General features: G+C 41.5%; 1 protein-coding gene across 2 annotated transcripts in view; it reads right to left on the bottom strand.

Moving 5' to 3' along the window:
• Positions 1-20982, bottom strand: part of AHCYL1 (adenosylhomocysteinase like 1) — a 41190-nt gene extending 20208 nt beyond the window's left edge. The window contains exon 1 of one of the 2 annotated variants that reach the window (XM_068966677.1): positions 20863-20981. In XM_068966677.1, the coding sequence (XP_068822778.1) occupies positions 20863-20976 (114 nt within the window). In that variant the 5' untranslated portion in view covers positions 20977-20981. Of the gene's footprint in view, positions 1-20862 lie in introns of both variants that reach the window. The other variant, XM_068966676.1, reaches the window with a different exon arrangement.
• Between the last annotated feature and the right edge of the window lie 341 nt (positions 20983-21323).

Below are 21323 nucleotides of genomic sequence, written 5' to 3' on the forward strand. Positions count from 1 at the left end.
TGTAGTCTTCACAGCCTAATCTGGATATTGTCTAACTGAGGCCTCCAAAAACCAGAGGTGAGGCATGCGTATCTAATAGTTTTTAATTTCCTCAGAAAGGTTTTCTCCTAAGGGTGAAGAACTAGGCTCAAAGGTAAACAGCGATGATTAGGAAAACACATCATTAAGAAAGCATAGGTTGGAAGTGAATAGAGGGTTTGGTCTTCCTTACTGCTGAGGATTATTTGAAGGGCCAATTACCTTTTCTGGTACACTACTGGTTTTCTCAGATGTTCTCAAATTTACACGATGTCCCACTGTCACCAGCATATTATCTGTGCAATCTTTTCTGTTTAGAAATTATGGTCAGCACATCTCTTAGCTAACCCTTGTCAACTGAGCAAAAAAGTGACTATCAGAAGCTAGAAATTTTAACAAAGGCAATTATTAAGCAGTATGCTAGAACTCCTTCCAGGATTCCTACCACATCTTTTCTAATCTTTTTCCCACACATCTTCTGGCTAATTTATTCTTTCTTCTACAGACTTTACTCTCATCTGCCTTTTTTTTCCCCTCAGAGGAAAAGAAGAGAGTATGGCTATCAGGATAAAAAGGTCCAAGACCTGTTCTTAATACTTACCATTGATCAGTCTGATTCCCATTTCAAACGAATCCAAAGAAACAGTTATCAATAAACACTAGCTTCTTGGTACAAGGACTATATAAATCTGACCATCTTTCAGACTTGCAATTATAATGGCCAAAGAAATTTCCCAAAGATGAAGGACATCCTTTTCTCATCTTGTAGCCTGCAGGTATATCAGAAAACAACTCATCTCAAGGCAATCGATCTCAGGCCACATATCAAATCCAGAGCCACCTCCAGTCATTTCTTCCATTCCCTGGTGCAGAACCCAGTCTTCTGAGACTTGGTAGATTTTGGCTGCTCACTCTCCTCCTTCCCTGTCTCAAGTTTCTTAAGTTCTCAGTTCCCCCAGATGGGCCCTGAGTTTCTAGAGGGAGGGGGGTAGGCAAGCTGACTAATTACAGCACACATCTCCCTCCCCCACTCCACCTGGCTCTGTGTCTCAACAGTAATAGGATAGATATAACACACAGACACAGCCAGAAGCCAATTCTGCAGTCAGAAGAAACACTGTGTCTCAACAGCAGTAAGATAACACACACACACACACACACACACACACACAGAAGCCCATTCTACAGTCAGAAGAAACACTCCTTTCAAAATGGAACTCAACCTGATCCTTCTTTAATGTTGCTGGGAGCAAGGGGTGAGGCAACACCAAGCAAGGCCCACGCTGTTGAGTCACTTAAATGGTAAGTGAAGTGAAAGTCGCCCACTCATGTCCGACTCTCTGCAACCCTATGGACTGTAGCCTGCCAGGCTCCTCTGTCTATGGAATTTTCCAGGCAAGAATACTAGAGTGGGTTGCCATTTCCTTTTCCAAATGTAAGGAAGGAACATGGAGCTTGAAAAACTCTGCCAAAGAGTGGTTTTACCTTATAAGCTTACTCCCCCTCTCTTCATACCAGACTGATACTATCTCCAAAAGTGCACCAGTGAATATGAGTGATCTAGGCCTCTGACTGCCAACTAGAGGTAAAACTAAAAGATTTAAAAAATGGCAACAAGTAAGAGGAAAGGCTTCCTAATCTTCTGAAAACCACAAATTACAACAGAACATAACATGCATCCAGACTATGTTTCAAAGCCTATTTAGCTATCTGCCTGGCCAGTCCCTAGTTTTTCGTCTTCAATCAATACCAATGTTGTATGAAAACATGCCTGTCATTCTTTTAATCCAGGTTAAATTTTTTTTGGGGGGGTGGGGCGGTGGGTGGGTAATAGATGACTGAAGAAATCTAGGTTCCTGAAATACACCCATGTTTTTAGAGATACACCAAAACTCCTCCCCACTCCAACCACTGCACCCCCCCATCACCACTCTGGCACTTTGTCTATCTCTCAGTTCAGTTCAGTTCAGTTCAGTCGCTCAGTCGTGTCCGACTCTTTGCGACCCCATGAATTGCAGCACACCAGGCCTCCCTGTCCATCACCAACTCCCGGAGTTCACTCAGACTCCCGCCCATCGAGTCAGTGATGCCATCCAGCCATCTCATCCTCTGTCATCCCCTTCTCCTCCTGCCCCCAATCCCTCCCAACATCAAAGTCTTTTCCAATGAGTCAACTCTTCACATGAGGTGGCCAAAGTACTGGAATTTCAGCTCCAGCATCATTCCTTCCAAAGAAATCCCAGGGCTGATCTCCTTCAGAATGGACTGGTTGGATCTCCTTGCAGTCCAAGGGACTCTCAAGAGTCTTCTCCAACACCACAGTTCAAAAGCATGAATTCTTCAGTGCTCAGCCTTCTTCACAGTCCAACTCTCACATCCATACATGACCATAGGAAAAACCGTAGCCTTGACTAGATGGACCTTAGTCGGCAAAGTAATGTCTCTGCTTTTGAATATGCTATCTAGGTTGGTCATAACTTTCCTTCCAAGGAGTAAGCGTCTTTTAATTTCATGGCTGCAGTCACCATCTGCGGTGATTTTGGAGCCCCAAAAAATAAAGTCTGACACTGTTTCCACTGTTTCTCCATCTATTTCCCATGGAGTGATGGGACCGGATGCCATGATCTTCATTTTCTGAATGTTGAGCTTTAAGCCAACTTTTTCACTCTCCTCTTTCACTTTCATCAAGAGGCTTTTTAGTTCCTCTTCACTTTCTGCCATAAGGGTGGTGTCATCTGCATATCTGAGGTGATTGATATTTCTCCTGGCAATCTTGATTCCAGCTTGTGTTTCTTCCAGTCCAGCGTTTCTCATGTTAAATAAGCAGGGTGACAATATACAGCCTTGACGTACTCCTTTTCCTACTTGGAACCAGTCTGTTGTTCCATGTCCGCTTCTAACTGTTGCTTCCTGACCAGCATACAGATTTCTCAAGAGGCAGGTTAGGTGGTCTGGTATTCCCATCTCTCAGAATTTTCCACAGTTTATTGTGATCCACTCAGTCAAAGGCTTTGGCATAGTCAATAAAGCAGAAATAGATGTTTTTCTGGAACTCTCTTGCTTTTTCCATGATCCAGCAGATGTTGGCAATTTGATCTCTGGTTCCTCTGCCTTTTCTAAAACCAGCTTGAACATCTGGAAGTTCACGGTTCACGTATTGCTGAAGCCTGGCATGGAGAATTTTGAGCATTACTTTACTAGCGTGTGAGATGAGTGCAATTGTGCGGTAGTTTGAGCATTCTTTGGCATTGCCTTTCTTTGGGATTGGAATGAAAACTGACCTTTTGCAGTCCTGTGGCCACTGCTGAGTTTTCTAAATTTGCTGGCATATTGAGTGCAGCACTTTCACAGCATCATCTTTCAGGATTTGAAACAGCTCTACTGGAATTCCATCACCTCCACTAGCTTTGTTCGTAGTGATGCTTTCTAAGGCCCACTTGACTTCACATTCCAGGATGTCTGGCTCTAGATGAGTGATCACACCATCGTGATTATCCGGGTTGTGAAGAACCTTTTTGTATAGTTCTTCTGTGTATTCTTGCCACCTCTTTTTTTTTTTAATTTTTTTTTTTTTTTTAATTTTAAAGCCACCTCTTAATATCTTCTGCTTCTATTAGGTCCATACCATTTCTATCCTTTATCAAGCCCATCTTTGCATGAAATGTTCCCTTTATTATAATCATTTTCAACATAAAAAGTTTAATATAAAGGACATTTGTATACCCTACGTCTAGACTGAAACTTTCCCTTTTCCATATTAGATTTCTTTCTCTATATGTACACACGCATACTTTCTAGCAAAGCTATTCTCCTGCAGAACCACTATAACATTATAATACTTAGGAACATTAACAGTTCCATATCATCAAATATATCCAATCTGTATTCAAATTAATTTTTCTCAAGTATATCTTTCATAGTTGTAAACTCAACTCTACCATCCCAGGATGGAATCAAGGTTCACAAAATGCATTTGGTTGTTAGGTTCTTTTGGTCTCTGCTGATCTAAACAAGTTCCATCCCTGCCCTACCCCCACCTCCATAATTTTCCTCCAGAGTCCAGGTCAGTTGCATTATAGAATCTCCCACATTTTGAATTTTTCAGATTGTTTCCCTCCTGTGAACTGAAAGTTCAGCTTTGAAGTTGGATTAGAGAGAGATTAAATTTGGCAAGAATATTCCATAGTTGATATTACATACTTTACCTTGCACATCAGGAGGCACCTAAAGTCAGGTTGTTTCACTATTAAGGACACTAACTTGAACCCCTGGTTAAAGTGATTAACATCAGTCTTTGAAAAGAGTATTTTCTCCTTTGCAAGCAAAGGTTAATTTGTGCGGTGATCCTTGTCAGCCTGTGAATGTCCTGTTCCCTAGTGACTTTACCATCTGTTCATAATCCTTGCCTGAGTCAGTTATATTGGGGAGAGGGGGTTATAGAACCATGATTTCTGTCATTCCTTCCACATATATTAGCTGGCATTCTTTCACAAAGAAAATTTTTTCTTTTTTTTTAACTTGTCATCCATATTTTTATTTATCTATGTTACACTCAATTGCATGAGTGCACTGAACGCTCCAATTGTCCCAAACTAGGCCAGTGGGAACTTTCTTTAAGCTGACTTTTCTTCTGACGTGATCACCTTTAAATGACTCCTCTCTTTCTGACATAAGATATATCAGGCTCATCTTGTTCTTTCTCTGCTTCCAATCTAGAATCAATCATTTCTCCAAGGAGTCCTCACTTCTTTCAGAGGGAAAAGGTATTTAGAAACTAAAATCTGGATACAAGGTCTGCCCATTGCTATGAGAGGTGTCTGTGCTTCTAGGTTCTTGCAGTAGAGAGAAAAATTAATCTTTTGGTTTTACTCATGAATTCATATCAGTAATTCTATTTCAAATTTAACACTCATTTTTTAAACTTCTAATTTTCCTATTTATATCTTTTCTCTTTGGTGACAATCCTGACTTTGAATAGCAATAAAATATTTACTTATTTGCTTTAGCCTATAATGTACATAAAATAATTTCAAAATTACAAGACTAATATTATCATTAACAATAATCTTTGCAGTGAAGTGTCAATATTTCCCTTGGAGTTCTTTTTGTCCTTAGGATATATTTCATACAAAAAAGGAATTATTTCACAAAGAGTATTGCATAAGCAAAGTACTTTTTTTCTAGGTGACTGTGTAATCTCCCAGATATGTAGCTAGGTTCATTTTTTTTTTTTATACACAATTTTAAGGTTTCCTTTGTCTTCTCTAATTTTATTTTTGACATATGAAATACACCTCAAATTTAAAAGATATACTCAGGGAAGTCTCATTTCCATTCTCATCTCCCCAACTCTGTTCCACTCTCCTCTATTAGTTTCTGGTTTATACTTATGTACATTTTTGACATGGGGAAAGCAAATATGAATTTATGCTCTTATTTTCCTTCTCTTTTTTCCTACATTTTCTGAAAATGTAGCATGCTAAAATATTCTGCACCTTTTTTTTTTTTTAACTTGGAAATCATTTGTATTGGTTCATAGAGCACAAGAACCAACAATTCTTGAATGCTCGGAAAGACCAAGTCTGGTTACATACACAAATAGTATATGTTGTAATCAAAAGTCATCAGCCTTAATTTGCTCTTTGGTGCCAATATTGATTTTAAGGAAAGCTCACAAGATGTTAGGGAGCTTCCGTGATGGCTCAAGTGGTAAAGAATCTGCCTGCAAGGCAGGAGTTGTGGGTTCAATCTTTGGGTTGGGAAGATCCTTGGAGGAGGAAATGGCAACTCATACAAGTACTCTTGTTGGGAAAAATCCCAGGGACAGAGAAGCCTGGTGGGCTACAGTCCATGGGGTCGCAAAGAGTTGGACACAACTGAGCATGCATACGCACGTACAAGATGTTAAACTGGCAAACCTTACTGCAAAGTATGCTGGAATGTTCTTTAAGATGAAAACTTGTCAACTGCTTACAAATTAGGTAAATCTGTATTCTTCAAACAAATCGCTATCAGAAAAAAGAGTTAACACCGAAAGCAAGTAATCAGTGGACAGCTCTAGAAGGAAGATGGAGTTGGGCATTTTGGAAGGAAAGCCACATAGACTGAATAAATGTCATCTGTGTAATTTCTTAGCCTATCAAGTTGGAACAAGATTAATCATTCCTTCCTTGATTTGGAAGTCTAGCTTAAATAAAGTTTAAAGTCAGTGGCATTTCAGGAACTTAAACAAGTCCTCTTCACATGTTCATCTGAATGAGTGAATCCCACCTGTGATATGGCAGAAGAAATACAAGTAACTCCAAATAAGTAACAGCTGATTCTAAAAAGAATCAGTTTCCAGAACCCTGAACTAATACTCAACAAGGGTTAATGAGACTTTTTTTTAGTCACCATTTACTGCTTCCCATCAAGGAAGGAAAAAGCCATCAAAACTCAATATTAAATAACAATCTGACTTTAAAGACCTAACATTAAATACTAACTATGTAGTAACAGGTATTGTTTCCAAAGATGAGTGGGTCAATGGGACCTTTCAGAATCCATTCAGTAGTTAGACTGGAAATTTTCAAGTTCAATGGACAAGGTGATACCCTTTAAAGATAAGCAGCACAAGCTTCAGTTTCCCAGCTCTTAAAAATAAAATACATAATATTAACCTTCTAGAGGGAGAATAGAGACAGCAACACATGGACAAGAATCTATAAAGATAATCAGTCACATTAAAAACATAATTGTATTTTTAATTGTAGAGAGGCAGTATTTGCCATCCTTCTTGACTTTCTTACTTGAGGTGTTTATGTTCAATTTTAGTTAAAAATCTTAGCTTAAAATCATGACCTTAGATAGCCTATAAGAAAGAAGCTGGCTGAAAAGAAACTGTCGGCTGCAACTTCTTTGGAGCTACTGAAACATGAGAGATACCTGTTGCTCCAGAATGAATACAGTACAATCCCCCTCCACTCTCTGCCTCCCAGACCAGACGACAAAAGTCTGGGTTTTCCTGATCTATGACTTCCTGACTAGCCCTTCTCTAATGAGTAAAGCGGTCAGATGCACAAGGATAAAGGTCTCTTGCTTTGGGCTGTATAGTAAATGAAAAGTCAAAATCAACTTTTGCAAAGGAAAAGTTATTCAGCAAATTTTAACAGTAACACTGCTAGAATAACATTCATCTAAATGTCTTTTCACACCATGTTTGTTTAAATCTTGACATACAAAGAACAAGTAAAACCACCCGAGAGCACTCAATTAGAACTTTTACTTACAGCTGATTAGAAATTTGAAATTCACATTTAATAGTACTGTGAAAACCAAGGTTTGGAATGCCAGGATTTCTATGCCTTTCTAGTTTAAGCACCTGCTTCACAACTGGGGCTTCCCTGGTGGCTCAGAGGGTAAAGCGTCTGCCCGCAATGCAGGAGACCTGGGTTCGATCCCTGGGTCAGGAAGATCCCCTGGAGGAGGAAATGGCAACCCACTCCAGTATTCTTGCCTGGAGAATCCCATGGACGGAGGAGCCTGGTGGGCTACAGTCCACGGGGTCACAAAGAGTCGGACATGACGGAGCAACTTAACTTTCACTAACTTTCAAAATTAGTGGCATATGACTAAGATTTCTCTTATAGAGGATCTGTATTTTCGAAACATTTTGGAATCCTTTGGCTGTTGGATCTACCCTTTACAGATGACAAAACAGAACAGGGACAGTGGTTAAATGCCTTGGTCAAGGCAATCTGCTACCAACATTAAGATTAAAACAAGAACATAAACTCAAAGAGTAAAAAGCAACAAATCAAAAAACGCACCAAAAAAAAAAAAACCCAAAAAGAAAAAACCCCTCCCCAAACGGTTCTATTATCGTTCTTTGGAATAATCTAGGGAAAGCGGCAACTTTCCCTTTATTTCCAAAGAGTTAGCTTACAGAACACTCCACTACTGAACTACTGCTTTCTGAACTTACGATACCAGATGAACATGGTAAGCTTTGGGATGGGAAAAGAACTTTCAGTTCCAAAGTCCAGACTGACTTTGGAGAAGTGAAACAATGCAAAGAAAACATTTTAAAGTTGCCTATGAATTGCCATTGAGAGATACCACTCCTTAGACTTGGAAAGGGTGAGGAGACAAATTAAGCCCAAACATTGTGGAAGCAAAAAGCTCCACTCCGATACACACTTCCAGACGACCCAATCCTGACACTTTACTAGGATGAAAGAAATGACCTCAGAGTTTAGCATCAGAATCAAAAGCAATTTTAGAACTCCACCTGTATTTATTTATACAAGCAGATTTTCAGTTTGGTATGGTAAAAACTGAATAATAATTTTTGGGGTATCATTTTGGAAACCTGCTAGCTATTTTCATAAGATATGACCATGCTTTGAAACATGCAAAAGAGAATATACTTTATTTAAATTTGGATTTTATCAGTGTTAAGATTTATCCTGTGTAGAATACAGATGGGAGGACGTTTCTTTCACAGACCAACACTTAGTGTATTTAGAGCACATGTTCTAAAATTGAAAACATTCTACTAGGTTCTTTTCTCAACTGTGGCATACCACTCAAATAACACCCACCTCAACTCACCTTGTAAACATATCTGAAAGACCAAGTGAGGTTGTATTTTCCCAATTCAAAATGAGCTACAATAAGTTTGGGGACCTCCCAGTAAAAATTTTAAATAAAAATACATTTTGTCATTGATGCTTTCCCATTTTCTGGTACCACTTCTCTAACTCTACAAGTAACAGAAAGCTCCTGTAAGGTTATTAATTTTATTGAAGTATTCTGGACTTACTTGACATGATATGTGATTATTGGATCTTGGTTTCATAGCCATGGGAGACATTATTTAAAGTACTCATTTAATGAATAAATTAAAAAATCTTGGCTATATGGTTTTTAAGAATAGAATTTTTCTAAAAACTGAAGAGCAGGTTTTAACTATAAAGCTTCCTAAGCTGAATAGAACCTCAAAACAAATCTAAACAGATGCAGGAAGTGAGGTCTGAAATTCCTTTGATCATTTTAAAGGGTTTCTTTAAAAATAGAAAACAAAGACAACTGCTAGTATGATTATATTCCACTAGATTAGGTAGCTTTGGCTTCAATGCATCATTAAGCAAACAATGAGATGTCTTTTATGTTAAATAGCAGGTTGTAAGGTTTTCACAGCAGAACTGTTTTTTCCATATGCTAGAGCAGTTACAACTGGAACCATTTAGAGTCTCCCGGCTCCTCTGGGAAGGACTGTGACCTCTGTTCTCCGAATTTACAGAAGTTTGGCCTGAAGGGCCTTGAATACAGCACTTATTCAGCAATCCCTCAATGTGGGTCTGCAAAGTTTCCCTTAGAAACAAGAATATCCCTGTAAAGACCACCTTAAAGAGGTCTTGGCCTGTGTCTATACTGAAGGTCAGATTCCATGGCAGTTAAGGGAGAATTGGCTCAGGGTTCCGCAGTGCACTGTGTTCCAATCTCTAAATCTGGCTGTGTCTTTTCTTATGTAATTCTTTCTCCTATTGCCCAAATGAAATTTCATTCACATTTCTGTAGTATGTTACACATTGTACTAACACTGGGCAATGGTTTGGCCATTCATGCAAGTCAAACACCAACTTTTCTAGTTATTTGTATCAAAACAGCCAAACTTTATCTGCCCTCCCCTTTTTATCTTGAGTTCTATTTGATAATAAAACAATAGTGACAGGCCCCTTGAGGGCTAAAAAGGATTAATCTTTTGTCTGAGTCTCAAATCCATTCACTCTGGCTTAAGGAGGAAGCTGCTCTCCTGACTACCTGGCTTCCCAGCTTAGTTAACTGTCTTTCTGAGCTGTACCCTCCTTCTTCTTCTACCATCTTTCTCCAATCTTTACTCTTTGGCTATAGCCTCAGCCTCTCAATCAACTCCGGTGATTTTTCTATGTTTTGAAGCCAGAATTTCATGAAAACGTCCTCTCGTATAATTTTACTATCACCCTCAGTCCAGGAATTCACAATATAAATAACCATGTTAAGGAAATCTTATACTCTGACCTGATTTTTAACCTACTGAGTCCAAGAAGCTCAGCCAACCAGAAGCTAGAGGTGGGAATGCAGATGGAGAGTCAAAATCATTCTCTGCACTTCTAGAAATGCTATTGGTTTCGTGGAGTTCCAGCCATTCCTTATACTTTTTCTAGAGGTACCCTTGAGTTCTTGGCAAACTGCCTTGGCTATATAGATGAAGAAACCACAACCCAGTCTTGTTAGGAGAAAAAAAATGTCCAAACACCCGAACTCCTGGCCTTGCTTTATCCCAATCATGACATTCTCAATTCCAGGCAAGGTTTTCAGCCTGGAGTCCATGGATGGGCTTCAGGCTGCCAACTCCCCCTTATATGCGAACTGTTAACATATATGTAATTTTCCTGGAAGATAAGCATAGCTCTGATAGGGCTCTAAACTCCAAATTGTTAGAACCACTACACCAGACTCATGTGACCCAAGTAATAACCTCAGAAGAATGTGAATGCCACAGGACAGACAGGGATGCTTGTCTTGTTCACCGATGTAACCTAAGTGGCCGGCACAGGTCTGGGGACACAGGAGGTCCTCCACCTTGAGCGGACAGGGTGGCAGGATTTCTGGTTATGGCTTACTCTGTACACCTTGGGAAAGAAGAGCAAGTAGAGGCTGTTTTCAGGACCTCTCACATGGGGCACAAGATTTCCCTCAAGGTTAAAGTCATCCAAGATAGGTGGTAGCTGCATTATCACCCAACTATCAGATTTCAAAATTTTGACTAGCCTTGCTAGATAATCTAAGAGTGTTCTAAGTCTGGGATCTCTCAAGTTTAGCTGAGGAAACTGTACCAAAATCCACATCCCACCCCATTCTCCACTTGCCCCTTACTTTCACATCCCCTCCCCATTCTGATTAAGTAGGTTTAGGCTAAGGCTCCAGTAATGAATAGGTAATGAATATTTTGGAAAAAAAAAACAAACCTCCCTAGGTGACTGATACCTTTTATTCCTTCCTACTGCATAAGAAGGACTGATCTGAGACAATCTAAGCAGGATCTGAAAAACCAAACATAGGCACGTGGAGTTTAGCAGGCTCTTGATAAAGTGACTCAAGGAACACAGGGAACAAATGAGTTAGACAGTATTCTTCAGAAATAAATAAGGCCAAGGAAATAGAAAATCTGCTTTTAATACCAACTCCATCTGTCAGCTGTGGACAATCCATTAGATGGATCCACAGAGTTTAGCAGAACATGACAAAGAGCCTGTCTAAGGAAGAGAGACTGTATTTTTACAATGGGTTGGTCCAAATTCAGTAAAAATTGGCAAGGTATTCTCATTCCAAACATGCCCAGTGCTCAGCTAATCCCCTCCCTGTGGAGTCAGAAAAGAATGTGCAGAATTCTGAACCCTCTACTCTCCAAATAGAAGAGGTTCCTCTTCCTGAAAGTAAAGGTTGAAATTAATCCCATCAATTCTCCACTCCTAATTACAAACAAGGTAGAGAAAGGAGGTGCCCCTCAACATGGGTGTTCTCTTTAACCTTCATGATTTGTAAACACCCTTTACCCCACCACACTAAATACCAAGCCTCTGCCAACCTTGATCATTCTCAACTGGCAAAAAGAACAGAAACCATCACCAGCGTAATGCTTCCCTCCGGGAAATTCCGGGGAAGGGGTGTGATAGGGTCAGTCTGTCCAGTATGCTTCGTGCTGGGACTTACACTTAAAACACCATGTTCCCAACCAGCTTGGTCTCTTTTCTGTTACAAACCCGAAGTAAACAGATTCTACAGCAGCTACAAGCCTGTTACCAAGGTCACCGTATTGATCAGTATAATTAACATTCACAATTCATCTAGTTCAGTATGACAAGCCAGCTGGGCTATTCTCCATAAGAGCTGAACACTGGGAATCTTCTTGCTTTGCTTGCAAAGATGTCTGGTACTCTGGACACTAGAAACAAGTATTGTATTGGAGGCTGGATACCACCTGGCCACCCATAGGAAACTGAATTAGTTACCGGAACAAGTGAACATTTGCCACCTCTACAAAGCACAGACTTCTACTTTTAAAGCTGAAAAATTCTGGAGGTCTTCCATTCCCCTGAATCCTGCCTGGGTTACCTACTATAGAAAAACAACCTACACAGAATTTTCAGTGCCAACCAGAGTCCAAGTTCTTGATTACGGCAAGCACTGGCCCAGCTCCCTGAAGACTGTGACTTTGAAGAAGGTGTGTTTCAAAAACAAGGGCCAAAAAAAAAAACAAGGGCACATACAGCTTTTGAGCACAGAGCTCAGCCTTTGGTGCAGAAGGGGCAGTCAGGATTGCAGAATGAGAAGAATCACAAGTTTGCTCAGCACTGCCAGGCAGAGATGTTGTTTATTACTTTTAGGATTCCAACACAGACTCCAAAATGAAACTGTTCAACTCATCATTGGCCCCCAGATCTCAAGGACCCTAAGAGTAAGCTTAAATCAAGAGTAGTAAACCAGAATACCAGTTTCAACTGGTATTCTCTGGGCAGTGTTTCTAATGCTAAGCGTTCAAAACTTGGTGGGAAATTCAAATCACCTTTCCCATTATGTCTAAGGACACCTCTAAGCTTCTAGCCTACTGTCTTGTGGTTCTCATCATCTTAGCTCCAAAGATTCTCTTACCTATTTCTGGCATTACTAAGCTTTCGGAAATTCCCATCAATTTCTTACCTGCAGTTCTTGGTACTCCATTATTATTCACCTTAGAGGGGTTCAAGAAAAACAACACTGGCCAGCTGAAGGGGAAAGTAAGCCAAAGTCACCAAGAGAGTCCAACCCACTTTCTCCTAGGGACAATCTTCTTACAATATTTCACTTAGTAAACAATTATTGACACTGTGGGGTATCAAGCCCTTCATACTATACATATGTCATGGGATATGGTCCTTGTCCTTAATAGAGTTGGTCTATAGAAATCAAATGAAAAGATTCGGGTATCAAGTCAGTACTGAAAACAGTCTGAAAAGTACTACACTGAAAGCAAACTTACTTCTGAGATACACAGTGGAGCAAATTATTTTATTGAGTTTTGATACGCAGCCTAAAGATGTGAGCCCCCTATTCTAAATACTCCTATGGAATGAACTCTAGAGCTCTCGGGGTATCAAAAGTTCATTTGAGGGCAATGGGGCTGAGAAGGTACAAAACCCCCCAAAGTTACTGAAATGCTGGTTTCAGTGCGCACAAGTTCCTGAGTTGAACCCTCAAGGCATTGATAATAAGTCTCTTAGGAAGCTGAGGAGCATCCCAAAGAGGGGGGTGAAAAGAACACGAACAACCTCAGCTTTGTTCCAAGGACAAACTGCGAGCCTGGAAATTTAATCTCAGCTGTTTCTGAATCTGTAATGGAGAAAGATACCATGGCTTAGAGCCCTGTCCTTCTAAATCAACGTTTTTAAAGCCAGGATCCAGAGATGAGTTTCAGGGAGTCCCATAAATTCTCTGAAAGCATAAATAAGTCTTTGTGCTCTGGAATTTTGCTGAAGAAAGAACAGTGATTTTTGTAAGATTTCTAAAGGGATCCATGACTCAAAAAGATAGGAATCACTGTTCTAGAGTCTCTAATCCAGTGATTACTTCACTGGTTTGAGCATTCCCTCAAACTGGCAAAAGAGAAACCTATTTATCTAGCTTTCACACAAATCTGTCTACTAATTGACCTCTTTTGAAGTTAGAGACAGGATGCTGCATTTTGAGAATTCAAAGCAAAAAGCTCTTTTCTACATGCCCAAAATAAAGCTAACCATCATGAGAGCCCCAAAAGGTTTCCCTTAAAGCCTCTGAGTAAGGCAACAGTGCAGAGTGGTCAAAGGAGGCAGAGAAGAATCGGTCCTCTTAATTTTTCCTGACAGGTCTCTCTTCTGACCTCAGGATCCTCGAACCATAATAGGAGTAGGTCATAGCCCCGAAACTTTGACTTGCAGTCAAGCCAGTCCTGGGGTAAAGGGACATAGTGATTTCCTTTATGCCCATGGAAATCTATACTCCAAAGGTTCACCTTAATACAATTAAAAAGTACTAAAAGAGGTGGAGCCATTTATGAAAAACAGAACTTCCAAAATCCTAACACTGCTCCAAGCTCAGAGATATGAACAGCTTCATTAGGGAGACCAAAATGAAAGAAACATGGTTACACTCATCTGCTCCAGCCTGCAGTCCCTTCATTCTGCTACTCACCAGCTCACCATCTACCTCACAGAGCTGTGCACACTGCAGATCAGCACGTGAGCATTTTCCTTGGTACCTTGAGCACAAAGGCACAGTGGATCCCACTGATGCCATTGCACACACACAGGTTCAGGAAAGAAGAGACAAACACGGAAATAACAGGGCTTGCTCGAGCCGGGCAGTTCTTCAGATTGTAAAGAACTAAACTTGAGGCAGGTCCAAGATGAACAGCATGGAACAGTGAGCAGTCCCAAATCCTTCCTGTTTAAACCTCCCTGCTAGCACAAAACTAAGAACAGGGTGCCCATTTTAAAAGAACTGAACTGGTTTGGGCTGGTAAAGGAGAACACTTTAAGCCCATTAAGCCCGAGAAATTAAGTACAGAGGCACATTAGCTGAGGCACTGGGGCTTTTAAGATAAGAAAGCAGAAACAAGCTTTGCAGCCCTAGATCTGTGGTTTTGTCAAAGTCCTTTCTCAGTCTCTACCCAACATCACAAATACTACCTTTTACCAGCAGTTCATTACACTTTTTTACTTTGTGTCCCGTTTGGGTAGTAAATGATTAACCCCATTGTACATTACTAAGCAGTACTAATCACTATATACATTCTGAGATTAAGGTACTTGACTGAATTGTTTTAGAAAAACTGAACAGAGATAGGAACAAAAATGAAACCCGTTTGACTGTCAACAAAGGCAAAGGGTGAGCCACCCTAGGTCCGTAATTGCTGTGGAGTAAAGGCCACACATTTCTGCAAGAGAAAATCAGTTACACATAATGAAGAGCAGGCTGTTAGAGGAGAGAGAAACAGAACCTGAGTGGGTTTGGAGGGAGCTGGGGTACATAGGGATGGGATCTGAAGGGGACTGTATACACAAAGCTAAGGTTACAGCTCAGAAGAGCCTTTGGAATTGCTTCATGTGATTCAAGGATTCTAGTTTGGGAAGACTCCCAAACTATTGATTGCAGGTTGAGGAAATAAACTCCTGGACTCAGCTAGGCCCATGTCTGAGAAACACCCATATTCTATAGGTACACTGTGTGTTACAGGAAGGAGGTGGGGGAGTGGTCAGGTAGAACCTACCTCATTTCCGTTACAAGCTCTCCTACTGTCAGTCTATGTACCTCCCGGAACTCAAACAGTCTAGTGTTCAACAGGAATAAGCTCTACATAAAATAACACTTTTGTCAGGGAAATTTCCTGTTGAAAGATATTCCAATAGAAACATCTTTGTTTTGGCTCTTTGAGAGCATTTTGAAATTCCATATAAAGCAGGGTACTTTTGTGTAAGAAGGAACTCGTTGAATAGCAGGCTGGGATAAATACACTAATTAGTCTTCATTAAATGCTAATCTCAACTATCCTGTAGTACTATCATTATTCCTCATTTCAAGGTTGAAAAAAAACAACGAAGGTTCAAACAGGTTAAGCCACCCAAGTTGGCCAAAGGTCACACAATTTCAAGGTGGTAGATTCTGGAGGCAAACTTTACTGCAAAATCAAGTGTTTAACTTACATTGTACTACTCCTCACAGTTTTAGAAACAGAAAGGGGGACATTAAGAGGTCTTATGTAACAGCGAAACCAAAGTGGGATTGCAAGAGAACTACCTGAATGAGATAAATGGAAATATGGAATCAGAACAGAATTCATGTGAATAGAAATCGAGGTGAATTTTTAAATAATTACCACATTCAAGGCACTGATAGCACTGACAAGAGTTGGAAGGAAAATTTGTGGTAAGACTCTGTCTTTAACTTTGGATTCTTGGATTTCAGGAAAAAAATTCTAGTCTAGGTGAACGGATTGTTCTTCATGCAGGAGGGGTGTGCTTCTGACCCACCTCAATGTGATGTATTCTGAATTATTATATCCAGTATAAGGGTGGCCTTTCGTTATAAAATTTTAATATTCAAATTTCCAAACTTGAGGAACAGTCAGGTATACATGATTCTCCTTTACTGGCTAGTTCCTTTAAGTAACAGCTTCAAGAGAGCATTTAAGTGTTTATTTACAGATTATAACTACTTGAGGTGACAGAATAAACTTTTAGGAGTCACAGGCAACTAAAGATCGACATGATTCTATGTATCAAAATATCTTTTACAAACAATTTTACAAGAATATTATACTGGGTAACATGCTGGAGCCAGAGGACACCCTCCTCAAGAAACAAAAGGTACAGATTTATAACACTGACAGCAAGGAATGTAGGCAATGGACAGACTTCTGTTACAAGCTGAAAATCTAAAGGGACTTACAACAAAGTAATACGAAATCTGTGCCTGACAAACTGAACAGAATCCAATAAGGAAAGGAGAGGTAACCAGTATCTGTGGAGAAATCTAAAAGAGATAGGATCTTCTTATACCTCTGACTCCTGTTCAAAGACTGGCACTAAAACAGCGGTCATTCTAAAGAGAAGTAACAGACACTAATGATGTGGAGAGGATAGGAAATGCCAATCTAAGTGAATCTAAGTAGTGCTGGTGTGAATTTTATAAAACTGCACCAAGAATTAGCCACAACAAAATCCTGATTAAAAAAAAAATCATCCTGGATTTCACCTAATAGGTTACATGTCTAAGCATTCCTTACTGGGTCTCTATCTGGTATGCTTCCTTAAGTCTCAGCTGACCCTTCTGATGAATTAGTTCCACATATGTTTTATTCAAATACATCCTACAAAGAATATCCTACAAGCAAAAGTAGTTCTGTTGTGTTCTTTTTCTCTTCTTCCTTACTATGTTGGTGGTAAGGTTTGACTGTATAGATCCTAGTCAAATGCCTAATGTTTCACTCTAGAGAGTCACTCTATACGTTCAGAAGTACAGGTGTTCTAACAGGCCTTCCAAAGAAACATGTCTATCTCAGGAGGCTTCATCAACAAACTTGGGTTTACACTATGGGGGGAAATTAAAAAAAACCAACAACCCAATTTGACACGATCTTAATTTCCAAAGGCCCAAGGACAAATATTACCACTGCAATACAAAGTAGCAGAAAAAGAGGGATGAATACCCAGCGAAGATGGAGAACTGGCTGACTTGTTCAGTTTGACTGATAACTGCCAACATTAAACAAGGACCCTCTTCAGCTGTGATACAATGTACATGGACCTTACAACTCTAGGTCTCCTTTTCTCACCCAAATTCTCCTGGCAATTCCATCTGAAATCACCAGTGACAGCTGGTGAACAAGACTTCACACACGAATCATACTATAGCTATTAATACTATCACATGAAAATATCCTTTAGAACTTCAGTGTCAGCAGAAGTTGCCTCCCTGAGGAATTGGTATAGATTATTTCCCATGTCTGCTAATGAGACTGTAACTCTGATTCATTCTCCAGCTCCTAGGAAGCTTAGGGTTGCGTGTGATGATCAGCCAGCCTCATCAATTGTCTTAGCCCTCAGGGTTAACAACATTTTTTTCCCTTTTTTCTATAGTTTGGGCTCCTCATTTATACTGTATGTGTCCTGTGTTGTAAGTCATTTCAAATGCTCATTAAAGACAGAGAGTGTAAGTACACTAATATATTTTTTTAAAAATCATTTTTGCTTACTCCCAACATATACCTATCTGCACATGTTCTAAAAACAAAGCACTGATTTGGCAGATAAGGAAATTGAGGCACAGAAGCTCATTTGCTCAAGTTGGGACCCATTTAGCTGGCTTTCTGATACTCAGATCAAGCTTTGAATAGGACCGTGGAGTCATATTATCTACACAGTACTGTGGTAGCTCTCACGGCATACAAAAATGAGTAACTTGTGATTAGTTTTAGAATCTTGCTATTTATGCACTTAATGGAAGGACACCCAAACTTCCCCAAAGTGAATAAAACTTCACAAGTTACACAGGAATCTGATCTGACTGAGGACCATCAGGGTCACCCTGAAGTAACCTATAGCCTCTGGCTGGCCAGAAATGTCCTCATTTCCCAAGGGGCCTCAGGCTTAGAATGATCCAAGGATTAGCTGGTCGAGAGCCATGCTGAATTCTCACAGGCAAAGGACGGCACTATTTGAAGAGGCCTTTTCTCACACCATTCAATGCATGCCAAGATAAAATTTTTTCTCTTACTTTGCTCACGCTTTCTAACATTATCAACACATGGCAGAAGTACAAAAGTGACCTAAGTCATAATGTCCAGTTCAGCTAAAGTGATGAAAAAACAGTTTACTTAGGACTTGCTATGTGACCTTGACTAGTCCTCAACGAACCCATTAACTAAATAAAGGCCTTTTTTATCATCACTAGGGGAAGGGTAATTAGTCATCATAAAGCACTTTAATAGAAAGTGCTGTGCAAACACTAAACAACAAAGCTCAGAAAGAGCAAGATTAATAAGAAACACAGGGGTACATTTACCAGCAAATGGAGACTTACAACAGGGTCTTCCCACATTCCTGGCAGAGACCACTCCTTTGAGCTAATGGAATATGAATCTCTAAAATCATTAGTACTTGGCCTGACAGTGATACACATTAGCAACATTCCTCCTTGGAAAAAAAGGGGGGAAAGAGTTATTTATTCCTGGTAGGCAGCCACACAGACATCTCAATTACCAGTTAGCCAGCCAGATGGGCAATTACTATTTGAATACCTACTATATGCTTGGTACAGAGCTGGGGCACAATGGATACAATGGTGAACACACGTTTCCGCCTTTATGGAATTTACAGTCTACAATACAAACTTTTGTTTTATTACTAGTGGCACCTGCAGGAATAAAACCTTACTAAAATAAAGGCAAGTAAGAATAAAGAGGCCTAATCCCTGAAGCCATTAGGCCGACAAAAGGCTATGCGGAGAGGAAGAGTTTGGGGAATGAGGGTACCAGGGTGTTCCCATTCTTCTCCCTAACTCATCACAAGTCCTATCCTTACACAGTCTGCTTATGTACACTTTGTCTCCACCTAGTGCAGATTACAATGGAGAAGGCAGTGGCACCCCACTCCAGTACTCTTGCCTGGAAAATCCCATGGACAGAGGAGCCTGGTAGGCTACAGTCCATGAGGTCGCTAAGAGTCAGACACCACTGAGCGACTTCACTTTCACTTTTCACTTTCATGCATTGGAGAAGGAAATGGCAACCCACTCCAGTGTTCTTGCCTGGAGAATCCCAGGGACGGGGGAGCCTGGTGGGCTGCCGTCTATGGGGTCGCACAGAGTCGGACACAACTGCAGTGACTTAGCAGCAGTGCAGATTACAAAGGGTTACTGCTCCAACAAAGCAGTCAGCTGAACTGAGAGCACTAATAATAAGATTAATCAGACTTCTTAGAATCAAGGGATCTTCTGCAAGGTTTTATAAGGCATTCTGTTGGGTAAGATCTAAATTTTGTGGGAAGACAGAGCTACAGTACACAATGGTGACCTCTCTTTTCAATCCTGTATTAGATTTATGGAGTGGCAGGTTAATTTCCTTAAAAGAAAAAACAAACAAAAAAATCATCTCTCCCACAGCCTGAAGGACTGTCACTATCTACAAATCTTGCTTTGTGCAGCTTACACCAGCAGTGCATCCCATCAAACACTGCAGGTGGGGACAGCCTTGAAACTCTGTCTTTATAGAGGAGGGAAATATTTACCCAGGTTCTTACTGGTTTCAGAAAGGTCACCTCTCTGCTAAGGTTCTCTTGTTCTCCGTTAACTGGTGCCAGTGATGTAGAAAATCAAAATGTGGTTGGCAGCAATCACTCAGAAAGCACCAAGGATCCCAATTCCACCACTCAGAGGGCTGGTTAGATTAATACTTCCAAAGGCTGCCATTTAATCTTCCAAAGTAAAAGAATTAGAAGGATGTTCTCTGAGCTCAACCCACAGCATAATAGACTAAACCTGTTCTGCCTCAGTAAGTGCAGTAAAGAATGAGCAATCGCTCCTCACCACCCACCCCTCCAACCCACCCAAGCTCCTTTCTCAAGGGATGCCGAAGTCATCTATTCACACGACTCTACGATCAACCTGTATCCATGATGGTGTCTGCTGTCACCAACCTCAAAATGTTAATTTCTTACATGTGTCCAAGCAACCAGACGACCACAGAAAATGAAAATTAGTCTTCAATTTCATGCTGCCCTCATGCTTTTCACCTGCATAAAAGAGCTAGCCAGCTCCACGCAATTTTTTTTTCCCCATCTTGCCTCCAAGATCACACGCAGTTGTTGGATAAGCTGGCCACTGCTCCCAAAGAAGCACTATCAGATTTACCCTCTCACCTGAGGGGAGAGTTCCTGTACACCCTCATCCCCTGGGGCTGGTCACTGGGGTCAGCAGACTTCGCTCACCTCTCTCCCACTCCCGTCTCTGAGGCCCTTCATCTAGGATAAGCCGACCGCAAATTTAAGGCCTGGCCCTGCCGGGTTTCGAAAAGATCCCGGAGGACTTGGGCCAAGGGACAAAGGAAAGTGAGGTCAGGGTCGGCCTTTCCAGCTCGGGATAGGCCTGGGGCCGCTCACTCTCCACCCTTCACACCACCTCCGTAGTCCTGGGTCCCTGAAACCTCGCCCCTTAAGTCCCAAACTAGCTGGAGCCCGGGGCCGGGGATGGCTCGCGCCCCTTCCTCGGGGCCCCCACCCGGACCCCCGCCGCCACCCAGAGCCCCCGCACCTTCTTGGGCGCCTTGGTGACGGTGGCCATGAAGGAGTATTTCTCGGCGTCCTCAATCTCCTTGGCCTGCTTCAGCTCCTCCCCGACACCGGGCAGCGGCATCGCGTCAGGCATAGACATCCCCCGGCCGGCCGGGCCCGCGGCTGACCCGCCGCCCCCGCCTCCTTCCCTCACGGGCGCCCGCCCGCCTGCCCGCGCGGCGCCCTCCGACACGCGCTCGCCCACCCTCCCGCCGGGCCCCGCGCCAAGCCGCGTCGGGTGCTGAGGTGCTGTGGCCCGCGCCTCCTCTGCTCCGCGGTCCAGGACAGCCGGACAGCGACAGCGGCGACAGGAGCACCAGAAGCAGCAACGCGGAGCTCTGACCGGCCCGCGCCGCCACCTCCGCCGCACGCAAACACGGACGCAAAGTAAGGGTAGAGGGCGGTGACGCCACGTCGAGTACTGGCAGCTCCCAGCGGGCG

Source organism: Capricornis sumatraensis, chromosome 2 (genome assembly GCF_032405125.1).
Source record: "Capricornis sumatraensis isolate serow.1 chromosome 2, serow.2, whole genome shotgun sequence".
Taxonomy (NCBI): domain Eukaryota; kingdom Metazoa; phylum Chordata; class Mammalia; order Artiodactyla; family Bovidae; genus Capricornis; species Capricornis sumatraensis.